Below are 27,178 nucleotides of genomic sequence, written 5' to 3'. Positions count from 1 at the left end.
ACCTCCCATTGCAGTGGCCCGGGGTTGGGGGTCACTTATTTGAGGGGTCATATCACACCACAGGGCCCAACTGGAAACCAACTATATCTTCACATCCATGGAGCTACATGAGGACACACTGAGATGCAAGTCAAGATGTGTTTCCTGCACAGTGGCCTTCATCCCCTCAGCAAGGGTCCTGGGTGCTGGTGACAAGGTGTAGAAGAAGCAGGCAGCTATTCTCGTGGAGTAGGGAGGGAGTTAGGCCTTCAGAGCTGGGCAGACCCTTTTAAGACTACAGATGCCACCATCCCCAATAATTCTACAGACCCGTTATCCTTGCCTTTTGAAGCCTTTTAGAGGCAGGGTACATACAACCATTCCACTGGCAATCCCCTTTTTGGGAAATGTCTGAGGGCCAAGGAAATTGCCTTCACTGCCCCAGGACAGCCCTGGCACTTGTCTCCAGGACACGGTTATTTATGATACTGGTCCCAGGGCTTGGGCTTTCTGGCTAAAAACTCTGTGGATCTAGGTAAAAATGCAACAGGCTGCTCAAAGTGCATAATCACTGCCCCTTTTAGATCATCTTGAATAATATTACGGCTGAATCTCACAGACCATGGTGGGATGCCTGCATGGTCTGAGCCACGGCTGCATGGCTGGGACAGAGCCAGCAATGCTGTGGGGGAGGCCTCACTCTGCACCTACCCTTCTACTCCTCTATGAAGCTGCTTCACCAGAGGAGCCTCTGTGGACCAGCAGCTCCCACATCATTAATGCAGAGATGACTTCCAGATCTGATCTAAGCTTCATACCTGTTTATCCATCTATAAACAAGGTGTCAAATACCTTGGTCTGGGTGTTATAATCACCTCAGAAGTACACATACCTCCTCCATCTTCTCTCCACTTTCTCTCCAAAATCCCTACTCCTCCTGTATCCCACCTCCTAGCAAACGGTTTCAATGTCCACACAAGGCAGACGTCTGAGATTCCTCTTCAAAATCTCCTTCCCCACACCCCCCATGCCCTTGGTCTGCAAACTTCAGTCAATGCTCTCCATCTTCCAATGAATTCTCAAAGTTTTCCTCTCCCTCCAACTTCCAAGGCTTTCACCTTGCCCCAGTTTTCACGATGCCCCTGGGCTCCCGTGTTTTCCCTGCACAGTACATTTTCCTTACCTCTAAGGTACAACCCAACAGTGTCCTATACCATCTTGGAAGTCTGCACGGTGGCCCACTTCAGCGTCAACCTAAAGATCTGTGTCTTCAGCTTCATTTTCCAGAGCTATTCTCCCTCTGGCTCCTGTCCCCCTCGCTGGTTTCTTCACACCCCCACAGGGGCGCCTTCTGTGCAGGCAGAAGGATCCTCAGTTCCATATCTCATCAGGTTGCTTGTCTCTTTAAGCTTTGTCCTGAACATCTTGGGGAGCTCTGTCCTAATTCTTAGCCTGACTAACTCCCACCATCCCAACATCACCCTGGGAAGTCTTCTGAGACCTCTCCTGACCCACCTCCTTAACCATGAAGGGAGGGGTCCTTCCTGGACTTCTAAAACACCCTGTGCACCCACAACACTATGCTGTGGTCACTGATTTTCTCGTCCCACTCCCTCACAGCAAAGAAGAACCATGTCTTTCTTCCCTCAATGAATGACTGTACCATTGGGTGGGAATTATTGATTCTGCTTCTTCTAACATGTTCCTTTTGGTGGAGCCCCCACAACACAATAACCTAACTAAGTTAAAGACTGTCAGCTACAGAACTTTTACTTTTTATTATTTCCTTTAAGAAAACAATCTAATACCTTTCTTAGCTATAGCTACCTGCTGTTTGCATATTGAAAAATAAGGTCCTGCAATAAAGTTTCCCTGCTTTCTTCATTCATTTGACCAATACATTTGATTTACATGTCAGGGACACTGACATGGGGTTGTCAAGCAGATATTTGGAAATGTAGGTCTGTAGTTCTGGAGGTGGGTCTGAACTGAAGACAGAAAACTGGAGACCCTGGGGTGGGGGATGGTCACCAGCAGCAAGATGGCAGTGGAAGTCATGGGAATCAGTGCTTCTCTGTAACAAACTAACCTAAGGTTAATTTCTGCACGTTTGTAAGATCTCCTCATTTTAAAGAGTTATTCACTTCCAACCTATTCTAAGATTGAAGGAGAAGCCTCCATAGCTCTGGGGTTAGAGTACTGGTCTTGTATTCTTAGGCTGGTGGGTCTTTCTGCCTTCTTTGCTCTTCTTTCTTCTTACAGAATAATGCCTCATGTTCTTGTTTGGATATACCCTTCTTACTTCCTTTCTTGTCTTAACTCAGTACAGTGATCCAGAAAGATAATGTGCACAAACAGGTTGCAAAGTATAGAGTGTTATTCAAAATGTCACTACAACTGGGGATCCCTGGGTGGCTCAGCAGTTTAGCACCTGCCTTTGGCCCAGGACATGATCCTAGGGTCCTGGGATCGATTCCCGCATCAGACTCCCTGCCCGGAGCCTGCTTCTCTCTCTGTCTGTCTCTGCCTCTTTCTCTCTCTCTCTGTGTCTCTCATGACTAAATAAATAAAATCATTTTTTTTAAAAAAAAGTCATTATTACTAAGACCACCACCGCCTCTATTATCACCATTGCCGTCACCACCACTGCTTCCATCATCATTACTTCCCTCATTGCCATCACCACCTTCATCATGACCACTACCACCTCTATTATCAGCACATCCATCATCACCATCACCATTATCATCACCACCGCCGCCTCTATCACCAGCACCATTTTCAGCACCTCCATCGTCACCATCACCATTGTCATCACCACCACTGTATCCATCATTGTCTCCATCATCACCACCATTATCATCATCACGACCACCTGCATTATCACCACCGCCACCCCATTACCACCATTGTCTCCACCATCACCACCTCCATCATTACTACCACCATCACCACCTCCACCACTTATATCACCTCTACCTCAACGTAGCCTCCGTCCCTGCTTTTTTTCTCTGTAGCCCTTGCAAGCACTGCGCTGTGTGGCCACTAGAGGGAGGCAGCAGCAACAGCTGTGGCCTGGTAGGTCCAGGGTGTCTGGGCTGCACTTCCACTCCCAGGCAGGACTCACTAGTGTGTCCTACCTGTCAGAGGGAAGATTTGATCTTTCTTTCAGGCTAACTCATTTTCACTGCATTTTTGGGAACACTTTTGATATATAACATAACTGTGGTGGAATTATAGGCACCACATGATTCACATGTTCCAATTAATAGCTTTTACCCTCAGATTTTTCCAGAATACCAAGACCACTAGATTTATACAGTGTATTACACAGTATATTAGTTTTCTTTTCTTCAAAGCATTCCACATGTGTTATCTTATTCTAAGTATTCAACAGATTTGTTTGATTTGGGTTGTCAGAAGATATTATTATGATTATTACGACTAACATCCACTTAAGAGAGTTGGAAGCTGAGCCTGGGTGGGCTGCCCATCCTCTAGGTGGCAGGCCCCGCCATCCTAGACGCCATCCTTCCTGAATCCAGACACGTGTCCCCCTCCCTGCAGAGCTGCCCCTAGTAGAAGGAAGGAAACCAAATGCAGCAGTGATGGCTACACTGCAGCTTGAGGTGCTCACGTTCCCTGAGGCCTCCCACTGAGACTGTCGGAGGGGTGGGGGGGGGGCTTTCTGCAAAAATGGGGCGAGGCCTGGCAATGGCCATGCTTACCCAGGGAGACACGGCCCGCACTCGGCATCATTCTCCATGTCCCCCGGTGTCAGCACGGTGGCCCGGAAGAAGCCCTCGCAGTCCTTGTGGCGCCTGCATATCTGGTAGCCTCCTTTGGAGAACTTCTCTGCCGGGCAGGGGACACAGCCGTAGTCCTCATCTTTGGTGCCATAGCCGCAGGACTGGCCAAGGAACAGGACAGAGGGATCCAGGTGAGGGCAGCAGCTGCACCTGCCCTGACTAGCCCTGTGGTCCTGGGGGCACTGGCACACCCGGTGTGCTGTGTGCATCATATGCGCTGGGCACACTGGCTGTTTCCAGAAGTTTCTCTTTGCTGGCCTTTGCCTCTTGACCTGTGCTAACTGCAACTCCCCTGTGTCTCCAACTCTGAGCTCCTTTCCCCAGTGCTCTTAGGATTCAGATGCTGCTCCTCTCCTGAGAGTCCCTGGATACATTCAGCCAGCTCAGGGGACGACCTGCCAGTGACACAGCCCATGGCTTCTGTCCCTCTGGGATCTCTACGAGAACCCTGAATGCTGGTGCTGTGGGTGTTGCTCAGAGCGCGTAACAGCAGCACAGGAGCCGTTCCCGCAGGACAGGGAGGCGCCGTGCTCGGGAGTCACGATGCCGTCACTGCAGGACCTCAGTCATGCCCCGACTCAGAGGACCTGAAACCCGCCTGATCAAAGTAGAGAGGGAAAAGAATCGCCCTCTGGATAAATGGGAACGTCTCCTGAGAAAGCTGTTCCTGCGCTCACCGCTGCCTAAATCCTTTAGCCACGGAGTCTGGGGACCGCAGACCAAGATTTAGCTTGGGGACCGCACGGAGAGCAACACACATGACGGTGACACCACCCGGGTGATGGAGAAGAGCTCCCCACACCTAGGGCGGCTGGTAGGGGCCTTACCAGGTAGGGCTCCTCCCCCGGGCCACACTGCGGACACTCGTGGCACAGCCCAGTGGTCTGGTTGTAGTACTCATTCTCACCGCAGTTGGAGTACTCTGCCCTGGCTGAGCACAGCAGCGACACCTGCCACGAGAAAGGACGTCCTTTTGGGCTCCATCCCTCCCTGGAGACACGTGTGCTCCAAGGACCCTGAGCAGGTGCTGGGGGGGAGGAGCCTCAAGGGCGGGCCTGCTGGTTACGTGGTGCTCGTGTGGTGCCAGGTCTCAGTAACTGCAGCTGATAAACCGGGCAGGCCACCTCACGTCCTGCCAGCTGGCCTCACTGCTGGTCCCCCTCCCCGCTCCATCAAAACGCCATCCCGTCGTCTGTTCACCCACGCAATCTCGCTTCCACCCTCTCCAGAGTCGCGGAGGAGGTGGCCCTCTTCCGGGAGCCTCTAGACCAGAGGATTGCAGTCACATGCCGCCTCTTCTCCATAGGAAGCCTGATGATGAGGGCCTGGATCGTCCTCAGCTGTAGGACCCACAGGCATGGTGCTCACCAACGGGCGCTGGGTTGTGCATATTGCAACACAAAGAACTAGTTAAGAACCTTTCCATCTGTAGAACCCTAGAAATGGGGCTGCCAAGAAGTCTAATCTGAATCGGGTGCTGCTTGGTGCTTCTTGCCCTCAGAAGAGCCCAGTGAAGGGGCTGCTAGCGGCATCAATCTCAAGGGACAGCTGTGCAGACGGACATGGGAGAGGCCCAGGAGCTGGCCTACAGTAGCATGGAAGGCAGAGGAGCTCTCACTGGAACCTCCTCCCGGGCCACTGCAGGTACTCACAGGGTTAGGGTGCACTTACCACTAGGACGGGGAGCCAGGGCATCCGCTTGCGGTCTCCTGTGTGAGCCATCTGCTCCTGCGGCTCTGCCTGAAAGACACACATCATAGCACCCCAGTGCCAGCAGGGTCTGAGCTGCCCCAGGACTGACTGGCCGTGGCCCAGCCCCCACCCTCAGTCCGGAGCCTCCACTATGTCCCTGGGGGATGCGAGGGGCCCCCCTAAAAGTGAGGTCGGGAAGTAAATACACTCTAAAAGATGGATTTTAAACTGAGGACCAGGCCTCGTGGGCTGACTCCACCTGTGGCCTTGCCAATGTCACACCCATCCCAGGGAGAAAGGACCAGAGTGCATGGAGGGCTGACTATCGAAGGCAGGGCAAAGACCAAATGTTCACCCGCTCACAGAGGCTGAAGAAGCCTGGCTGTACACGGAGCGTAAAGTCCCAATCCTCTGGCTCTGGCGCACCCCTGGAGGTAGTGCCAGGACTCAGAGTCTGCCCAGCTCCTTCCCACTCCACTGCCCACTGTCCCAGCCCCACTGTCAGCTTCTTCCTCTCTCTGTTGAGAACAGGTTGTTGTCAAGGTGGTTAAGAGTGTGCACCTCCAACCACTTCATTTTATAGCCAAGACAACTGGAGCCTGGAGGGTGTAGTGACTCGTCCAGGGCCACATAGGGTAGCCCAGGCACTCAGATGTTTCCCCAGCTGCTAGGTCAATGCACTGCTTTGAAGGAGGAGGTATTGATTTTTACTTTTCCATCATCTGGATGGGAGGCCTGTGTTTCTAACCAAAGCAGGTTTACCTGGGAGCCTAGCTACACGGAGACAAGTGACATGACCATGAGAGCGCCTACATCCCTTCATGGGTGCTGCGGGGTCACTGCTGTCTCTCTTTGACACTGAGGTGGATTCCAGACAAAACAGTACACTCTCTTCTCATGGCTTGCTTGTGTGAGGAACTTTCCAGAATAAACCACTAGCTCAGACAGGAGTCAAACTGAGCCTTGGGAAGCCCCCCAAGAACATTTGCCCTCTGAACCCTCTTGATTTGGGTGAGCCTTCTCTGCCCACAGAAACCCATAGTTCCTGATACCACACACAAAGTATCACACTGTGTGGTATTGCTCAGAGCAGGAGACCTGATAAGTGGGAAATCCATTCTTGTTTCTGGAGAAAAGCCTTGAACTTAGTCTCTTCAATGCAATATCTTTTTTTTTTTTTTAAGTATTTTATTGTATTTTTTGTTTACTTGAGAGAGGGGCATAGGGATGGGCAGAGGAGAAACAACAGGGAACAGCTCTGGGTTTGTAGTTGTAGAGGCTTCTGTACACACAGAAGTAGGCTTGCAGCGATATCCACTAAATTTTCGACAGATCTGTTTGGCAGGGGTGACATAGGGTCGGGGTGACTACGGACTGAGGGGGTGATGGGGAAGGCTCCTCTCCCACACGGTTGTCAGCGTCAGAACGATGCACAGGTGTACATGTGAACTTGAGAACAGGAAGAAAGGCAGTAAAGATCTTTCTCTTCAGGAGGAAGTATCTGATTGCTCTGAGAACAGGCCAGAAGGATGTCCGAGGGGATTCCAGACACAGAGGCCCTGCTGGAGATGGTGGGGGTGGGGGTGGGGAATGACAAGGATGAGGATGGGGCAGGGCCCCGGGGGCCTGGATCTTTCCAGGATCCTTTTTCTGCTTACCTTGGAGAGGTTCCCACCTGCGAGTAACATCAGGGGGCCTCTGGGGCAGAGTTAGTTTTCCAGAAACTCCTGGGGAGATACAAAAGCTGCTTTTTCTCACCTTCTAGCATGCTGGCTGCCTTGCAATTCAGGGCCACATTGACGTTGGAAACACACGAAAAGGGCTGAGGCAAGATTAAAGCACCCAGCCACCCCAGTGGTGAACTTCTGGGTGTTTTCCTTCTAGCAAGGGAGCAAGCCGGGGCAGGCAGGACGGGAGCAGAGGGAGGCCCAGCCTGCAGCCCTGCCAGGCGGGGAGGGTAAGGCGCGAAGGAATCAGCTCCCTGTCCGCGCACAGCCTGGCCCCTGCTTCAGGACGGTGGGTGGGTCGCAGAGAGGAGTCTGCAGCCGGGGCCAGAGGCTCTCTCCAGGAGAGTTACAGCCCTGGAGGCCTTCCAAGAACAATACTAAGGGTTTCTAATTTAATTGACTTCTAATTATAGCTGAGTCTGGGAGGGCTTCCCTGTAAACACTGCGGAGGGTTGGGCTGGGTGCACCCTGGTGTCAACCTGGAGCGTTTATTGAGAGGCTCATTAAAGATGTTCCCAGGCGAACCCAAGAAGGCAGAAAAGAAAAACAAATACATAAGGTGAAACAAAGTCTGTGGTGTCAGATGCATTTCCCTCACGACTACCAATGCTCAGAGAGGGTACCCAGGGCCGGGGAGGAAGGCCAGGGCGGCCTCTGCTTAGGGTCCCTGACGTCCCTGCAGATGCAGCTCTGCACTGGGGAGCCAGCCTGGCCTGGCAGCCCAACTGCTCCAGAAGTGACCTCCTGGTTGTCTCTGAGGATCGCCTGTGGCCTGAGCAGGGCGGCGTCCTGGCCTGCCAGCTGTCAGAGGTGTGATCGCAAGGCACTGAGCCCCCAGGACTCCGCCAGTGATGGAGAAATGAAGCAGCCCTTGTCCCCGGACAGAACAGGCTTGGCTTCACCGTGCACCTGACCTGCTGGCGGGTGGTGTGGTCCGGGGGCTGCTGGGGCCCTGAATCCACCACAGCCCGCCCAGTCTTGGAAGCATTTTCCTCATCTCATGGCCACATCTTTGTGCCTGTGGCCACTTGTATGACAGCACAGAGACCCGACTGGGTGAGTGCTGTGCAGGAAAGCACGGCTCCCGGCTGCGGTCACCGCTTCTCCTGTCTCCACGGAGTCTTCCTCAGCACAGCATCCTCTGAGAACAACACCACAACCATGAAAACACCAGCGACGGCTGTGGAGCTCCGACCCCAGCCCCAGCACTGCCCTGGCCGAACCCTCTGCACCCTGCGCCAGCTCAAGATCAAGGGGCGGGGAGAGCAGGCGGGAGAGACAAGCGCGGCTGGGATTACTGGCGCGATTCGTTCCCTTTCCATCCTGTGACCTCAGCCTGCAGTCCCAGACCTGCTGTGAACCAAACAGGACAAAAAAAAGGGGGTAGTAATGTAGAGCAAGGGCTGAATCACATCTTGGCAAGTTCTGTCGCTACTCAGTGCCTCAGTTATAGATAAACCTCACTGCCTTATCCATGGAATGGGTGTAAGAGGAATGCCTGCCTCGCGTCGGGGAGGAAGGGAGGCCTGACCATTCCTGAAAGTGAACTTGGCCTCTCCTGCTGTGACCACCACCTCAGCTCCAGCCTGGGCATTCCAGGCACATGGTTTCCCTTTAACATCCTCACGCTGTGGCAAGACTCCTGCTGACACCAAGCAGGCTGACTCCTGCAGACCAGGGCTGGGAGGACGTTCTGGGAATAGTGTGGTTGAGCCCCTGGTTCAAAGTACTTAGGGGAGAGTGTGGGGCCTGCACAAAACCAGAAGGTTCAGGGCTCTGGTGGAGGTGCAGCCTAAGGAAGCTGTGTTTGGTTAACCTGGAGGATTGGATGGCATTGAGAGGTCTCAACATCCCACATCCACGCAGGACTGTGAAGTCTCTTCAATCGGGCTCAGTTCTGGGCCAGAGGTGAAGAGCTCACAGAATGAAGCCTACCTCCTGCCCTCCGGGTGCCTGGAGAGTGAGGGGCCAGAGGTCACCCACAGTCTGGGGCCGGGGTGGGGGGTGGGGTAGGAAAGGCTTGGGTTACCCTGTGGTGCACCAGGTTCCTGCACAGGGCAGGAACGGCCTGATCTGTAGTGTCTGGCTACTTCAGCGATATAAATACTCTCCCCATGGCATTTCAGCCGCTGATTGAAGCTTCCACAGAGACGACTGACTACGAAGAAGCCACAGGGGCAGGTGGCCTGCACTTTTGGAGGCACCTGACCTATTCTTGGGGAGATCAGGTCAGGCAAAGTCTCCCTAGGTCCTGAAGGGCAGGTGAGAGTTTTCATGGAAACAGGTGGGGAGGTGTCCCAGGAAGTAGGAGTACGGGCTCCAAATGGCTGCAGGCAAAGCCACTGCTGGGCCAGAGGGCTGGACACGAAGTCAGATGGGCCAGGAGGTTCCGCAGGCCTTGTGCGGAGGCGGGGCAACGCAGGGACCAACCTCCCACTGCGGTGACAGGAGGAGCCACTCTGGCAAGAAGCGTATGCAGAATGCCACCCGAAAGACACGCATCACTAAGTCACGTGAATCCTTTCTGCTTACTGAGTGCAATGGACTGATCTACTACATCCCATTATTTTTATTCCGTTGGATCAATGGCAGGAGTTGCTGCCCATAGCAAGGATCGGGTAGACGGCCGTGTGGACACAATCAGTAAGCCAAAAACCACCCGCTTAGATGAAGACAAGGCAGGAGGGAGGAAGCCTGCAAGGAGCTGATGGTGGCCGACCTCAGGGGGAGCCAGCGGGTAGAGAGGGGGGCCTGGAGGATCCAGGACTAAGGAGACAGGTCACCAGAGGTGACGGAGCCCCGAGGCTGGCCCACATCTCCACTCAGCTCCTGGGTGCATAAGACATGTGTGAGGCTCCTATAGGCAGGTGGGAAGTGTGACAAATGTGAACACACTGAAAAGTCTGGAGGGCCTCCAAGAGGAGGCAGCATCTGGCAGCTGTACACATGAGTTGAGTTTGGAAGAAATATCTGAGCAAGGGAGTGTGTCTATGTGGCCACCATAGTGTCAAGGCAGCCTGGGTTCCAATGGGTTCCTTCTGGGCCTTAGGGAGGGTCGGAGCATGAAACAGAGGAGCTGTGTCCTCGGGTGGCTTCCTTTTTCTCTGGGTAGAAAATCTCCAGGTTGGAGACTGCTGGATCACTCTGCTCCAGCAGCCTTTCTGGAACTCGGAGAAAGCCAGGGTTCCGGCAGATGAGGAAGCACAACCTTCTGTGACGCTGCATTCCAACACAGCCTCACGGGTACTGCAAGGAACTGAGAGGTGGAGAAAAGTCTAGATGGTTTGGAGATAAACCGTTCCATGACAGGACTTCCGGAGAAGACCAGGAGTGAGGCCCATGTGGAGCCAGAGGCAGTGGGGACTTGCGGAGCTGAGCCTCCCTGGGGGGTGCTCACAGGGCCATGCGGCCCGAGTTCCCCGGCACTGGGTCCCCATCTATCTGGGCGGAGGGGACAGCGACTCTACACGCCGAACTGTGCCAACCTGCTGCCAAGGACCTTTCCGGCAGCGTACCCTCTGCTCACTTGCTCTGAGCCAGGCGCACCCAATCCCAACCTCATTTGCTGGTGGTCTTGGCTCACAGTATCCACCATCCTCCCCACTAGCAGTTCCCAAGGGCCAAGTACCTCCCAGACACTACGGTGGGCTCCTTAGTCTGTATTAAGCACCCAATCCTCCCTGGTGGGCTGGCTGAGAGACAGGGGCACCCCAGATGGCGGACATCTCAAATTGGGTCAAAATGATCTTCCCGCCAAAGCAGCCATGACCACCACATCATCTCCAGTAAATCAAAGCCTAGACAGGAAACCGAAACTTTCCATCCAGGACTTTCCAGCCAGGCCCCCCACCCCGCCCCCCATCGTCTGTACTATCCCCACCCCCAGCCAATCACCTAGGGACTCGGTGTTCCCTTGCCTAATTTGGCAAGGGACCCACCCGGATCTGGACCCAGAACCAATAAGGCTTAAAAACCCCCACACTCCCCAACCCGGGTGCTACTTCCCTGACTTGGGCCACCTCTCCGAGTCACGGAACCTCGCCCGGGAGCGCTCCCCATTAAAAGCAACCTCGAACCTATTGCCTGGCTCTGCTGGTTTTTTAGTTTTTTTATATTTTTTATTTTTTTTTATTTCTCTGCTGTTCATTTTGGAAAGAACCTAACACTCACCACTGCTGAGCCAGTGGGGACTTCTACAACTCCGTTTGCTCCAGCAGAAGCCAAGGCACAGAGAGGCTGTGTACTTGCCCCAGGTTGCACAGCAGTGGGGCAGAGCCAGGGTCTGAATCTACACAGTCTGCCGCCGCTGCTCACTACTGCTGCCCTGAATGTAAGTTAATACAGTCCGGGCTACTTGCGATGTAGACAAATATCTTTTTATTCTAAGGCAATGATAAGGTCTGCAGGACTGTGGGCTCCTGTGGGGGCCAGTCTCAGGAGGTTTCTTGCTTTCTTGCCCTGCGTGATACTCCTAGGACCCCAAGGGGGCAACGTTCTCCTCTGAATGTAGAGTAATTTGGCTCCCTTTCCAACTGAGCGATTGCTAGGAGGCATGCAGAAGACCCCAAGTGTGACAGGGCTTAGTGGGCACCTGGGTGGCTCAGCAGTTGAGTGTCTGCCTTTGGCTCAGGACGTGATCCCGGGGTCTTGGGATCAAGTCCCACATTGGGCTCCCCACAGGGAGCTTGCTTCTCCCTCTGCCTGTGTCTCTGCTTCTCTCTGTGTCTCTCATGAATAAATCAATAAAATCTTAAAAAATAATAGCATGAAGGGAAAAGATGACAATGTTCCTAGCAACCAGAGGTCACAGAAGTCACCGACAGCTGTGTGGCTGTATCTCAGACTGTGGCAGGTGTGTGACCTTAGCTCTGAGTCACCGTGGGCATGGCTGGGAGGTACTGCCACCTACATGAGTGGCTGAGAAAGAACAACAATGCCCTCTTCTTCATAGCATTTGACAGTTTCACACTCTCCCTCCTACACTGGCTCCTAGAAGGATCCTTCGAGAGTTGGGCTCCCACATTCTGAGAGCAGTGGTTCTGGAAGGCTATGTAGCGTGTTTATGCTCGGGGCTTGGCAACTCCAGGTGGGGGCCCTGTCGGTGAACCCTGTCTGCTGCTCCTCTGGCAGCAGTGGCCGTCTTCCTAGGAGATGACATCCTGCCTCACTTTCTCGGAAGCTCCCTGTGGCATTCCCACCTGTTGATAAGACCGCATGGACAGCAGAATTCTTTGTGCTCTTGTGGAAGGATTATGGGCACCTGCCTTGATTGGGGATTGGACAACTGGCAGGGCACACGAGGTGTGAGGACCCACGGGCTTCAAAGCCCCCGACATCACAGGTGCGGGCCGCTGCCTGTGGTCCTCAGGCTGTGGCCTCTCTCCTCGGCCCGCAGCAAGGGGAGCTGCTTTCCCTTCACACACCCACTGCAGACTAGACCTTTTCTCCGCGTCTCAAGCTGGCCTGGATGTCACAGGCAAGGCCGAAATAAGGTAAAATCTGTCTAGCCTTGCTGCCGCCCCCCCTCCCCCCGGCCGGGGTGGGGCTATCTCTGGAGCCCAGCAGCAGCACCATCACCTGGGAGCTGGGTAGAAAGGTTCCAGCAGAGCCCCGGCCCACCTGCTGCTTCAGCAGATCCCTGGGGGAGTGGGGAGTGTCTGCGTGTGCCCGGAAGCTGGAGAAGTGCTGGGCGAATGGCCTCCTTCTGACTTCTTTTTTTTTTTTTTAATTTTTATTTATTTATGATAGTCACAGAGAGAGAGAGATTGAGGCAGAGACATAGGCAGAGGGAGAAGCAGGCTCCATGCACCGGGAGCCCGACGTGGGATTCGATCTCGGGTCTCCAGAATCGCGCCCTGGGCCCAAGGCAGGCGCCAAACCGCTGCACCACCCAGGGATCCCTCCTTCTGACTTCTTACTCAGGCCTTGTTTCATTCCTCCCTGCAGACCCAGACAAAGGCTTCCCCTGGGTCTCTCCCTCCTTAAATTCTGACCGTCTCCCAAGGAACAAATGCTGTCTTTGGCCTCACCCTGCTCAGTACTGTGCACTAGACCCGGGGACTCCTGTGCTTTGTGAGTTCATCACGCATTCGTCGTTTATTCATCAGTGACTGCGAGTCGCTCCCGTGTGATGGAGACCGTTGGACACAGTAACAGACAGACAAGGTCCCTGCCCCACTGCATCTTTATCTGCCCAGGAGACAGAGAGAACACACCATTACCCAGGACTTCAGGCCAATTCTCACATTTAGAAGGGGCACTCCCTCGGGTCTAGCCTCATGCTGGGCTGTAATGGGGTTCAGGGTGGGCCACCCCAAACATGTCACTTTGGTGTACTATTTTGAATTTACATCAGTCAAGAAACACTGGTGCCAGGACCCTTGGACCGTCCTTTGTGCCCCTGAAACAGGAGATAAATGTCCGCTGGGAAAGGCGCCCTCACTGTACCAGGAGATGCAGAGGATCCTTATGCCCGAGGTGGGGAGGCTGCATAAACATACCCTTTACTTGTTTACCACCCAAGCCCGAACTTCTTATCTTGTCAATTCTTCCCTAATTGTTTCTCTGTCTAAAAGGTTTGGTCACATATTTTTATGGGCTCCTACAGGTACAAAATTAAATTTGTTTTTCCCCTGTTCATCTGTCTTCTGTCAATTTATTTATTAGACCAGCCAAAGAACAGAGAAAGGAAGTAACTGCTCTCCTCCCCTCCAGCAGTTTGCCCCGGGGGTGACCTTCACCCTTGGAGGGCTGGCTCTGCCCCTAGGTCGCTGGCAGGCACACTTCTTGGTTATGCTCCGTGTTGGCTACTACCTTTGGAGTAAGTACAGAGAGTCACCACTGGGGCCAGAGGACAGTTGAGTCTCAGTGACTTCACTGCTGGATCCAGGTGGGCCACCCCTGGAATGTGACCACTCTGATATGTGAAGATGCTGCTTCTTCCCTCTGGGAAGGTGGTATAACCCCCGAGCTACACCTGAGGCGCCCCCAGCCTTGAATCCGCTGGCAGGGCTGAGACAGTGGGGCGAGGGGAAGCCTTTGTAGGAATGAGGGCTTCCCAGTTACCTATTTAAGCATGTGGGACATGGGTCTCTCTGGTTTTGGTCCCTCCACCTCTCCAGTGGGCTCACCTGCCAGAGAATTCTCAGAAGGCAGTGCTAGCTGACTGTCCAGCTGCAGTGACTGGGGACAGAGGTCCCACCAGCTCCCTGGGAGCAGCGCTGTCCTCCTGGCCCACATCATGGGATGGGGGACCAGAGGCAGAGACGGCAAGGTCTGTGGCTGGCCCACCCTGGTCCTTAGCACAGGCGCTTCGTGGAGAGGCGGGGTGCTGGCAGCTGCCTGTGCTTTGGGGAGGCAGCTTCCTGCCCCCCACCCCCCACTACCTTCTCCTGCCTGGCCTCCCACACGCTCCCCTCCCGCAGGATGATGCCCCAGGGAAGGCTGCTGGTGGCCTCCTCCCCACACATCCACAGGATTCCTTTGCTCCCCAGACTCCCCAGAAGGCCTCCACTTCCCACCAACAGAGACAGACCTTCACTCAGCCTCCGGGAGCCTGTGGAGGTCGTTATCAGAGCAGCTGAAAACATTTCCATTTGATGTGATTTATGGCTCTCAGGAAGCTTCCCCCTCCCATCTCCGGTGGATTGCTAATTGATGCTGGATTGTGAAGAGGTTAACTCATCGTCTTTCACTTCTGTTTGAGTCAAGTCTGTCTCATTGGAAGCAGCTGGAAGGTGTCCTGGGATAAGGCGTCTCATTGCAGTGAGGGGTTGGGACCTTGAAGTCATACCAGCCCACAGGAAGGGTCCTGAGCTTGCCATCCTGAACTTCTTAGTGATTCTTAAAGGAGGGGACCCCCATGTCCATTTTGCATGGCCTTGCAAACTAAATAGCCTGTCCCCTTCTTAGGCTCTCTGGCCGGGCAGGCAAGGCTGCCACATGGCCTGCTGTTGGGCCGCCCTGCCTGGGAAAGTGCAGCCCAGGTCAGGAAGAGCCCAAGAAAAGGAGCCGAGGCCCTCAGGAGCCTCACTACCTCCCGAGACTCAGGAGTACAACCCCAGAGGGGTGGAAGAGGCAGGCTGAGAGACACTCCTGCCGTGCAGAGCATCGGGGTATCCTAGGGCTTTAACTCACAGCACAGGAGGACTTTAAGGGGCCAGTCTCCATTCTTGCCCACGGCACAGAGAAACTTCCATTCAAGGCTTCTGGTGAAGGTTTCAGGGCCATGACAGGTTAACCGACTGTCACCAACATCTCTGGGGTGGGGACAGTGTCCATACATTCTCTCAAGGATAGGATTTTGAGTGAAAACATATGCATACCATATATGTATATATGCACATATCTGTGTACACATGTGCGCATGTGTGTGCATATACATACCTCTTTTCTAAGGTCAGAGATCTTTCTTTGTTGGAGGTACTGTGTTCAGGTATCAGTTGGCTGCACCTACTAGAATTTACTCTTGGGACAATTCTAGGGCTCCAGCTTTTCCCTCTCGCGTCAGCCTCTGGGGCCCTAGACCAGGTGAAAGGCCGCTGGGGGCTTTCATCATAAGATGTTCATTTGAAGTCTGTGGTGCTTAAAATGGTTAGCAGAGCACAGGGTTGATGGTTCTAAAGGAGAAGCAGGAGTTACTTCGCTTTTCCCAGAGTTTTGGGGACAGGTGGGGTGAAGCCCGGGGAGAGTGGGAGGAAATGGGAGCGGGTGCTGGCCGAGGAGGAGCCCTGGGTAGGAAGGCCCGAGTAAATCTACCTGTTCTGCTGGCAAGACCCAGACGGGTCCCACACAGAAGACCCAGCCTGCAGAGGTGCCACTGGGCGAACCTGCTGGGCAGAACCCTTGGGTGGTGATTTCCCACAGGATGCTGGCAAAGACTCTGGTGATTTGAGGTGAAGGTTGAAGATGAGAGTCCCCACGTTTTATTTTAAGCTTTAATTGAAATAATACTCAGAAAATAGTCATTCTTACACAAATAAGATAAACGCAACACAGGAAACATTAGCTACTTTTAGATTTTCCTTTGAAGGATCACTACTAACCCAAATAAGCATGTCAAACTATTTCAGATTCTATGGGGAGCATTAACTCTGTAGAAGCAGAATCTGGAAAGGCAGCAAAGAGCAAGGAAAACTAGCATTTTGGACATTTCTGTTCACATCACATCCTTCTATCTGACTCACCCGTTCCTGTCAGTTTTCATTTTCCTACAGGGAAACCAGCACTGATGGTAATTGTTTATGAAGTGCTGTAGACAGCCATGGCCCGAGAACACTCCCTAAACACCAAAATTATTATTGTTGTTTGTCAGACTAGGCCTGGGCTTCTCAGAATACTAATTACATTATTAAGCAGGTGCTTCTGCATTTGTGCAGGGAGAGCTGGGGCTGGAGCCCAAAGAGGAGGGAAGCTCTCTGCTGCATTTGGAACAGGACATGGTGCTTGGATGCTACCACAATCTTGATGGCTTGCTCATGGAAATAATGTGGCCAGCAAATATCCATCTGGAAGTTCAGAGGGAGAGCAATATCCTGATCCAGAGCTCCTGCTGTCAAGATATGTGCTCACAGTTTCATTTCTATTTCATTTAATGCCTTAGAGCTGAACGGATCTTGCAGAAGTGATAAAGCCAGGTGAAGCTTTAAAAAGAGTTCCTATTTTATTGCCTTATCAAAATTGGCAGAAGGCATTTTTAGGGTGAAATCAGGAAGGTTTTTGTAACTCAAATTCATTGCTTTAAATTATATAACCAAGTTTTTCTTGGGCTCTTATATAAACACAAAATTTTATTGAGACATAATAGCAGCCACTCTCCAGCACTTAAATATGCAAGCCATCCATCCTTCCACTTGTCCATCTGTCCATCCATCCATCCATCCGTCTGCCTATCCTTCAGCCATTCACCCATGTATGCAATATTTATTGAAAACTTCCTCCAGACCAGGCTGAACAAACAAATGGACACAATGCCTGCCCCAGTGGTACCTCACAATATGGTGGACAATGTGAAAGAGTCACTGTGGGATGGACGTGGGAGGGAGAGGAGTGATGGCGGGGGAGTGGGAGCAGGCAACCAGCTGGGGAGTGGGGAAGCCTGCCCAGACCTAGGGAAGGGGACATGGCCAGGGGTTAGTAGGGAATCACAATGGCAGGGGAGAGGAAGAGGAAGGACAGGACTGGGAAGGGTGTGCCCCACTGGGGACACTGAAAGTTGCAGGGTACTCCCTCCAGGTCACTGCTTTGTCCTCTTCTCTAAGCAACAGACCAATGAATTACTTCCTCAACCACATTCGGGTGAAATCAAGAACTCTTTCTCCTTTTCTTCGAAGGGCCTACTGTACCGGGTTTTCTGTCTCATCTCACGGTCCTTGTTTCTTTCCTCTCAGCAGCTCGGAGATACTTGGAAAGCAATACTTTCAGGCCACCCTCCCAAATCCAGCCTTTCTTCTTGTGTCTGGGTCCACTAGGGAATAGGGCATCTCATCTTAAAATATTCACTGTGTTAAGGAGGTGAGGCTTGATGCATGAATGTACCTGAAACACACTGATTTTACCCAGCAGCACAACCAAAATGAGAACATAAAAACAATTACTGGAAGACACACTGAGAGAATCCCAAGCCATGTCAGCCAAGTAAGAGACATCAATTTGACGGTGAAGGTATTCTTTAAGTAAAGGAAGTTGAAGGAGATAAACCACTTATTGGCACTGGGATCAATAGATCCTAAATTAGCTACAAAGCTGTGGCAAGCAATGAGGCAAGAAGGATCCAGAAATTGTTGCTATTATTATTTGCCCCTGAGGGGCCCTCAGACAGCCTGCTGCTCTCTGAGGATGGTGATTGTGGGTAATTGAAACGGCTCCCACCTGGGTGGCAGAGGCTGCGGAAGGGGGGCCTCTCAGACGGCTGTCTGAGAGGAAAGGTGAGCTGAGGGTGCGCGGAAGGCAGGCGAAGGGCATGCAGCTCCTCACTGCCTGCACCCCTGCCGCACCCCCAATCTGCTCTGCCCTTCACACGTCTCTTTGAAGTCTGAGCCCAGAGAAACAAGACGACCCTTCGGTGCGGAGGCAGTCATGTGTGGCCTTTGCTCTGCGGGCTCTTGGGAGGCCCTGAACCTCAGACAGACGCTGGAGATGAAAGCGTTCAGGCCTTCTAGTTTATTCATCTTCTGGAGCAAAAGCCCCACAGCATCATCACACAACATGCATGTGGAGTTAGGCTCAGAGCAAGAGAAAAGCTGCTTCTGGGGAAGGGAGCTCCATTTTTGGACAATGTGTAGTGTGCTAATAAAATCCACACACTTCCAGTGTGTACAGGTCTGTTACTTTGATGCTGTATATGCCATGTAATGACCACCCCATTGTGATACTGAATGTCCTGCAGCTTTTAGAAGGTCCTCTTGCACCCTTTTGTCACCAGCCTGACCCACTGGGCCAGTTCTGATCAGTGTGCATTAGCCCTACTTGCTCTGGTTCTCTGTGTCACATGTGTTCTTTGTGTCTGGCTTTTTTCACTGGATTCACTGGACATAATCATTGTGGTTCCTGCAGGCTGTGAGAGTTAGCTCCTTTGTAATGCTGAATAATATTTCAGGAACTCAGGAACTCATACACACGATGGTCACTCATTCACGCATTTGATTTATTCCTGCTAAGATCACACTGTATAAGGGGTTTTCAGTTGTTTCCTGGACATGGGCAATCCTGACCTCACATCTGACGTAGACAACTAAGGCCGGTTCCAAACAGGGCTCCTGGGCTCGGTCTGAGTCTGCCCTAGACACTCCAGAATAGGGCTTGCAGCCATCTTCCCTTCCCATTGCCAGAGTCTGCAAGGCACCAGCCAGCAGCATCCAACTGCATCCACCGACCTGCTCCCTTTGAGAGGCTCTCCTCGACCCCTCTGCCCTGGCCACCCCCTGATGCTGCTGCTGGCTGCCACAGAGAGGTACATGCCAGCTGTGAGCATCCCCAGATAAGATCTGTGGCCCTGCCACACCAGCTTGAGTGTGGCCAAAAGGGAAGGGTCAAGGGAGAAGAAAAATGATAGCATTTGCCCAGTGCCAATCCAGCCATGTGTTCCAGTCACATCAGCAAGATCACTAGTGTACAGAAGACAGCAGCCTGTTTGCCATTATAAATCATCCTCCTCAACAAAATTCTCTTGTCCTAATATGTGTCTCTGCTCACATACAGAACTGGCTCCAAGAAGAAGCAAACCCAGTGTGTGCGTGTGGCTCTCGCTTCTGAGGATGCTGTGGTCTTGGGGACCGAAACACTGAGAAGGTGTGTATCCGGGGAGGTGGGATGCAGAGCGAGATGGTGCATGTGGGGTTATGAGAGGGCACAACCCAACTCCACTGCAAGCCAAGGGCCCCACTCAAAGGTTCCCTCGCAGTTAGAGAAAGCAATGGCCTTTTCTGTGACCCTTATCTGATGAAAGCCCGGGGAGTCCCTATGAGAAAGGTCTCTTCAAGTGTTGGGTTTGCTGCAGCAAATATACTCTCATCCTACTGGGAGAATTTACGGAGGGTGTACCCAGCGCCAGGCCCTGTTCATATACACATTCTCATTTAATCCTTTGAACATCTCTCTTCCCCATTTAACTTGTGAGCCAATGGAGCTCAGAGAGGTTGAGTGACTTGCCTGGGGTCTCACACAGAGGCTGCAGAGCTGGGCACACACCTAGGCTTGCTCCCCTTTCCACCATCTGCTCACACTGGGAACAGGGGAGCCTCAGCAAGAGCGCCAGAGAGAGCAGGGGGTGGTCAGAGGGAGCGGGGCAAGTCGGTGAAGAAGCCTGGGGTCAGTGGCACACGGACTGGGCATCATCTAACTGCTGCGGACCTGTGAGAGCCAGGTGGTGCCTTGGGAGGCCAGGAGGCCGTGTCCCCTGCTGGCAGCCTACCAAGTGAGGAGTGAGGCCTGTCCCCACTTGCACGGCATGGCGGGGGGGGGGGGCTTTGAAGACTCCTGGAACCATGGGTTCCAGCGGGTCCCTGTTATCTCCTCTCCCCTTTCATTTTTTTTTTTAATATCTCACTTCTGTTTTTTTTTTTAATTTTTATTTATTTATGATAGTCACAGAGAGAGAGAGAGAGGCAGAGACACAGGCAGAGGGAGAAGCAGGCTCCATGCACCGGGAGCCCGACGTGGGACTCGATCCTGGGTCTCCAGGATCGCGCCCCGGGCCAAAGGCAGGCGCCAAACCGCTGCGCCACCCAGGGATCCCTCCTCTCCCCTTTCAACATCTCGCCAGCTCCAGGATGCTGTGCTCCTGGGCAGTTTGGATGCCCAGGAAGAGTTCGGGCCCCAGGAACCCGGGAGGCGGGCAACAGCACACACCCTCACACGCCCAGGCTTTGAAGTTGGAGTTTGTTTGTTTGTTCCCTCACCCGTGGATCGTCTCCCGATCTTAAACCTGGGATCAGCCACCCCTCCCGCCTCCGTCTCCCACCATGGAAATGGCCAAGCACAGGTGGCGTCCCCGCGGGCTGCAGAACTGGGTGCAGGCCAGGAGTGTGCCCTTGCTGCTCCTCAAGGGGCCCCTTCCCCCTGAGTTAGAGTCCTTGCACGAGGACAGCGGCTTGTGCATTTGGATCCTTCCTGTCAGGCTCAAGGGCTTGTTCTACCGGTTTGGAAGAGGATTCGTCTCTCAGGTTCCCTCTTCCAGCGCAGTAGCGGGCGAGCCTCGGGGAGGGCGGGCTCGCGAAGAGGTCCTGTGGGTTCATCAAGAGCCCCCTGGAGACCGAGCTGCTCTGATGAGCCTTCAGGGGTCCGGGGGTCACTGACGTGGACGCCGAAACCTTTCCTCCGTGGCCTCATTCTCTCTTCCCGAGGTCGAGTCCCGCACGAACGTGACATAGGCCGAGCGGCCTCACCCCGTTCCGCTCCGCTCCTACCCGCGCTTCCTCCTCCTCCGAGGAGCCGGAGCTGGAGTCACTGCGCAAGTGTTGAGTACCTTTGTCAAAACAATTGAAAGTAGCGCATCGCCCTGGGCAGGACAGGTAGCAACTAGTCTGGGTGATCCAGAATCCACGTGAAGAGAGCCACACAGGCTCGGGGGAGCTTGCTGTCTGAACGGGATTTTCCGAGCCAAGACTACGGTGCATTTGGCTTGGCTGGTGTGTGAAAAGACAGTGGCAGGAGTGGCCGTTGCTCCGAGCGTCCCCGGGGGGCACGGTCTGCTCCCCGGCCGGCAGAGGGCTGGTGGGCCCCCTTCTGAGTGGGAGTGCGGCATGTGCCCTGCAGCAGGCTGCAGGGTGAATGGTGGAGGGGGGGCGCCCCCCAGCCTGTGCCTGCCAGCTCAGGGCTGAGCGCGGGTGGCCAGGCTGGATCCACCACGGGGGGTGCTGTTTTCCCGAGACCTCGACTGGTGGCCCTGTGGAAGCTGAGGACACAGGCTCTCTGTCTGCCGGCTTCGCTGACCCCAGGATGAGATGCTTTGATGTGGAAGAGATCTGAATGTGAAGGCCTGAGGCAGATGCTTACTCAGGAGTGTGCACGAGCAAGTACCACCCAGCCACGTAGGAGCAAACACTCCTCTGTCTGGCGGGCATGGTATTTTCTTTGAGAAAACGTAAAATAGACTCACCGAGCCTGCCAGATGTTGGCCATGGAGCCCACACCATTGCCTTTAATCTAAAACAGCTGTTACTCTCACAGTGGGTGAAGCAAGCTCTCCTGGACTGATGATGGACTGGGAAGGGTCTAAGCCTTCATGAACCCTGTAGACCTCAATAAAGATGCACCAAGCTCAGTGCTGGTCAGGCTGGACATGGACACACACACCCCTGGGGCACTGCCAGGAGCAGGCACTGGTCCACTTGCTACATACATCAGCCCCGGGCGAGGGGCCGGCGGCGCTCCTTCCAGGGGTCCCACTGTGTAGGTAGGGCAATTGAGGCACTCTGCAGGAATCAGCCCTTCCTGAGGTCACAGGGTCAGGCAGAGTGGCTGAGCCAGACACCTGACTGCAGGAGTCTATATCTTAAGCCACAGGTCAGAGATGTGGTCCCCACCCTTGAGGAGGTGACATATGGGGAAGCACAGCGCGGATGGTGTCTCTGCTTATTGGCAGGTCCGACCCTTCCCCTGGTAGAAAAAGGTGAGAGTTCCCAGGATCACCATATTGTACCAATTTGGTGACTTCAGGAACCTGTACCTTGCCTTCTAAACCAGAAAGTGCATGAATACAGTTTGTAGCTTTCCAACCCTGGAAAAGCATAGGGAGCTGTGACTGCCTCACCGTCTGTGCCCGGGGAACAGGAGTCCTCGTGGAGGATGAATGGCTGTGTGGCCATCAGCCAAACCCAGGCGGTGTTTGTGGCTGAGCCCTCCTGAACCCACTCCCTCTTCTTGCCCTAGTGGAGCACTCTGTTTATTCCAGGGGCCAATAAGGAATGCTATGCCAATGAATCCAAGTACACAACGTTTAAAGACACCTTTTACTAGGTGTTTCATTACATATTTCAGTACTTTGGCAGTCTGAATGCCATTTATTCCCATGCCAACAGCCCTAAGATGATGCCAAAGTATTTGGAACTAGAGTATACTGGTATTAAAATTAAAAAATACATTTAAAGCTGGAAACCTGGTAATTAGAAAGAAATATTAAATTCTTAAAGACAGAAAATGTCTCTTGAGTTTTTAGGGGAGCTAATTAGAGGTCAGGGTACAAAGAATACAACTTGGTTTATTTGGACCACCAGTGTTTTAAATGTCAACCACCAAGAATGCCAGGAAAAAGAATCAGAAATGATTTAAAAATAAATATACAGCTAATAAAAATGATATATATTTATTTTAGAATGCCATGGCTTCCCAAAGGAAGAAACAAACTATGGTATATGCGTGCAATGGGGTACTATTTTTGCCTTATGAAGAGAAGAAATCCCGACGTGTGCTATGACATGAGGGACTCTTAGAGACAGCATGCTCAGCTACCACCAAAGAACAAGCACCATGGGACTCTGCTTACAGGAGGTCCTCGAGTTGTTAGATGCAGAGACAGGAAGGAGGATGCTGGGTGCCAGATGCATAGAGTTTCAGTTGGGGAAGATGGAAGAGTTGTGGAGTCTTTGTAAAGCTTTTGCCATCCTTGGGAGCTTTGTGAAACAGAGCCTGGAGATGCTGGCTCGGTCTGGTGTGTGGGTCTGTGAGTCTGTGTACTTGGGAAGGTCTGTGAGGACAGCTCCTCCCTGCGGGCCTCCTGCGGCCCCTCTGAGGGGTAAGTACAGCTGTATGGAGAAGGCTCCTGGGAAGGCTGAGCATGGAGAAAGGGAAGAGGAGTGCCATCTAGAAGGCCTGACCTGACTGGCTTCATGGGGCACGGATGACGTGAAAAGGATTTCAAGTGGAGAGGGCTGGGAACTGTGAATAAAAGCTTAAAAGGCCAGGGCAAGGAAGACTTTTTGGGAGGAGCAGAGAGCATGAGTTTGAATATAAGCTCTTTTCAAACAGATTTTGGGCTTACTGAGCCTCAGGTCCAGGGAGAATATGTGAGGAGCCAGGGGCTGAGTGGGGGCTGACATGCAACCAGGTGGGGGCCACAGGAGGGGATAGTCAGACTGCAGGGACTACGGGCCTAACAGAACTTTCTCCTATCAGGGATGTCGAACCTCCACCCCATCCTCTCATCTGACCCTTCCTCTATGTAAAACACAACCAACCAGACTGATGAGTACCAGTCTGTGTGTGCATTTCTTCCATTTCTCTGCATTGTCACTGGAAGCCTCCATCCTTCAGGTGTAAATTAGCCATTTGGGAGGACCTCCAAACGCTTGTCTTTGAGGACATGCCAGCCTCCTCCTCCAGGCAGTCCGCCACAATTCTTGGAGTACATTCCAGATGTGAGGGGCAAGATGAACCTGGGTGCACTACCAGATATTCTGAGGCCCTGGAACTCTCCCTGTCCCACTGTTTCTCCCTGCACTTTATGGAGGCTCTGCACACCTGAGCATGCTCAGCATCCTCCTGAGCCTCACACACAGCGGTGGAGTGGGGGGCTTCGGGCTTCCAGGACACCTGTAGAACTGGATTGTGTATAAAGGTAATCCTTGGGGATCGATGGCAGGATATACTGAGCACTAGACAGTTCTTACAAAGCTCACTATCTGTCCAGAGGCTGTATACTAAAAACTATTTTATATGCTTAATAAGTTTTTATGTATTAAAAAGTAAAGCTAGTAGGAATATTTATTGATGCAGCCACCATGGAAAACAGTATGGAGGTTTCTCAAAAAATTAAAAATAGAACCACCCGAGGATACATATGATACAGTAATTCCACTTCTGGGTATTTACCCAAAGCAAACAAAAACACTAAGTCAAAAATGTATCTGCTCCGTATGTTTACTACAGCATTATTTACAGAAGCCAAGATAGGGAAACAACCTCACTGTTCATCAACAGATGAATGGATAAAGAAAATCTCTCTCTCTCTCTCTCTCTCTCTCACACACACACACACACACACACACACACAGACACACTGAAATACTGTTCAACCCCAGAAAAGAACAAAATCTTGCCATTTGTGACAACATGGATGGACTGTGAGGGCATTATGCTAAGTGAAGTAAGTCAGAGAAGACAGAGAGAGATACCATTTGATTTCACCTCTGTGTGGAACATAAAAACAAACAAACCTCACCTCAAACTTATAGATGCCGAGAGCAGAGTGGTTGTTGCCAGAGACAGAGGTGGGTGGCAGTGGTGGGGTTGGGTGAAGGGGGTTATAAGGCACAAATGTCCAGTTATAAAATCAGTAGGTCCTAGGGATGTAATTACATGGTGATGACAGTAATAACACTGCTATTGTATATTTGAAAGTTGTCAGGGCACTAGGTCTTAAAAGTTCTTATCACAAGAAAATAATGGAACTATGTGATAATGGATATTAACTAAATGTATTGTGGAGATCACTTGGCAGCATATATATATGTATGTATCAAATCACTGTGCTGTATGCTTGAAACTAATATAATAATGTATTTCAATTATATCTCAACAAAAAACTTTAAAAAAAGTAAAATGGTCTTGGAGTGAATTATTCTCAAGAAAGACAACTTTATTTTTTTAATTTATTTTTAAAAAAGATTTTTTAAAATTTATTTATAAGAGACAGACACACAGACAGACAGAGAGAGGCAGAGACACAGGCAGAGGGAGAAGCAGCCTCCATGCAGGGAGCTCAATGTGGGACTTGATCCCGGGTCTCCAGGATCAGACCCCGGACTGAAGATGGCGCTAAACTGCTGAGCCACTGCGGCTGCCCAAGACTACTTTAAGAATAGAGGTTTTCACTACATTTCTTTCGTGTCCTATGGATTCCCTTATTTTCACCAGTTTAAGAAGCTAAAGTCTATATTGAAGATACTCCAAAGACTTCACACATACATACGCACAAGTACACACACATATGCACACACTTGGAATGTCTACTTAATGTTAGTAATGGTTGTTTCTGGATGGGAGAATTAGGAATATTTTTCTTGCTTCCTTCTATACTCTTTTCTATATTGCTTCTTTTCTATGACCATATGCTATTTTTTAAAAAAGATTTTATTTACTTCATGAGAGACACACAGAGAGGCAGAGACACAGGCAGAGGGAGAAGCAGGCTCCCTGTGAGGAGCCCGATGTGGGGCTCGATCCCAGGACCCTGTGATCATGACCTGAGCTGAAAGCAGATGCTCCACCACTGAGCCACCCAGGGGCCCTGAGAATATGCTATTTTGAATAAAAACAATAAAAAAATTATTCTAAAGGAAAAAGCAAAGGCACACAAAATATCTGGTGATTTTGCTTTCTAGTTACAGGAAGAACACGGCTGCCCTGAGCCTGGCCATCCCGTCTTTACAAATAGTTGTGTGCGGCTGGGACCTAGGGCCCATCACTTCAGAATGACATGCCTGGTACATCCACTTATTCTAAGGGACTATCATCTTCCTGCTGCCATAGCTCCTCAGAAACCAGGGCCCAACTTGTGGTTAACTTTATCACGAAAACATTCTTTTCCTAACACTTGTGATGAGATTCCTACACTTGCCCCATCATAAACAGGAATCATCTGAGGGTCAAGGACTGATTTGGCGCTGCAGGAAACAATCACCCCAGCCAGAGAGCCCACTTGGGTGACATCCCTCCCTACCCCCTCCAGCTCCATATGCCATATGGAAAACGGATGTTTTCATTTCATCCCAAACACCAAAGAGTGACTCACTTGAAATAATGACGTATGCAGCTTATGATTTATCATAGACTAGGTCTTCATGCCACCTTAGAAGCAGATGTGACTGGAAAATGACCTCAGAATAATATGTCCCTTCCAAATTAAAGAGTCTATGAGCTCATAGAGGCAAATGCCCTCATTTCCTTCAGTTTTCGAAGAAGCTAGTGTGTCTGGGAGTTAAGTGGAATTCATCCCTCTAGAGCTGTGGAGATTGACTGCAGCAAAATGGACAAGTCAATGTCCAGATTGTCATATATTCACTGAACTCTGCCTGTTGGGGAGGCAGCTCTGACAGCAGGCGTGAGATCTGGTCATAGGAAGGAGCTTCCTGGGGTGGGGTGCAGGGGGAGCTGAATGCTACAGGCATAGAGATATATCCAACCCTACAAGGCAAAGCAGACGATACCTGAGATGTGTATTTCTTCCATAAGGGCTGCAGCCATTAAGAACAGGCGAGCCCAGCAGGGTCTGATTAATCAGGGACGTGCAAGTGACTCTCTATTCCTCCATGTTGCAGTGTAAGGTGACTGGAGGTAGGATAGTGTGCGACTTCCTACGGCATGTCAGCAGGGCTCTGCTTGGTGCTTCTCAAGTGCCACACTACCTTTAGGCCTCACCTCTGCTCTTCTGGAACTTTCCCCTGCCTTCACTCCCTTCTCAGGTCATGTTCACCAGGAAATTCCTTGAATTGGAGGTTGAAGTATATTACATTTATCAGAGAGAGCTTGGGGGAT

General features: G+C 51.9%; 1 protein-coding gene across 2 annotated transcripts in view; it reads right to left on the bottom strand.

Annotated features, from left to right (window-relative positions):
* Positions 1–27,178, bottom strand: part of EDAR (ectodysplasin A receptor) — a 95,032-nt gene that overhangs the window by 30,011 nt on the left and 37,843 nt on the right. For both annotated transcript variants that reach the window (XM_077914837.1, XM_077914838.1), the window contains exons 2-4: positions 5,460–5,528; positions 4,616–4,738; positions 3,708–3,889 (exon numbers count right to left, since the gene is read on the bottom strand). In XM_077914837.1, coding sequence (XP_077770963.1) covers positions 3,708–3,889; positions 4,616–4,738; positions 5,460–5,510 — 356 coding nt within the window. In that variant the 5' untranslated portion in view covers positions 5,511–5,528. The remainder of the gene's footprint in view (positions 1–3,707; positions 3,890–4,615; positions 4,739–5,459; positions 5,529–27,178) is intronic.

Source organism: Canis aureus, chromosome 11 (assembly GCF_053574225.1).
Source record: "Canis aureus isolate CA01 chromosome 11, VMU_Caureus_v.1.0, whole genome shotgun sequence".
NCBI classification, from domain to species: domain Eukaryota; kingdom Metazoa; phylum Chordata; class Mammalia; order Carnivora; family Canidae; genus Canis; species Canis aureus.
This window is presented reverse-complemented; position numbering and strand designations above follow the sequence as displayed.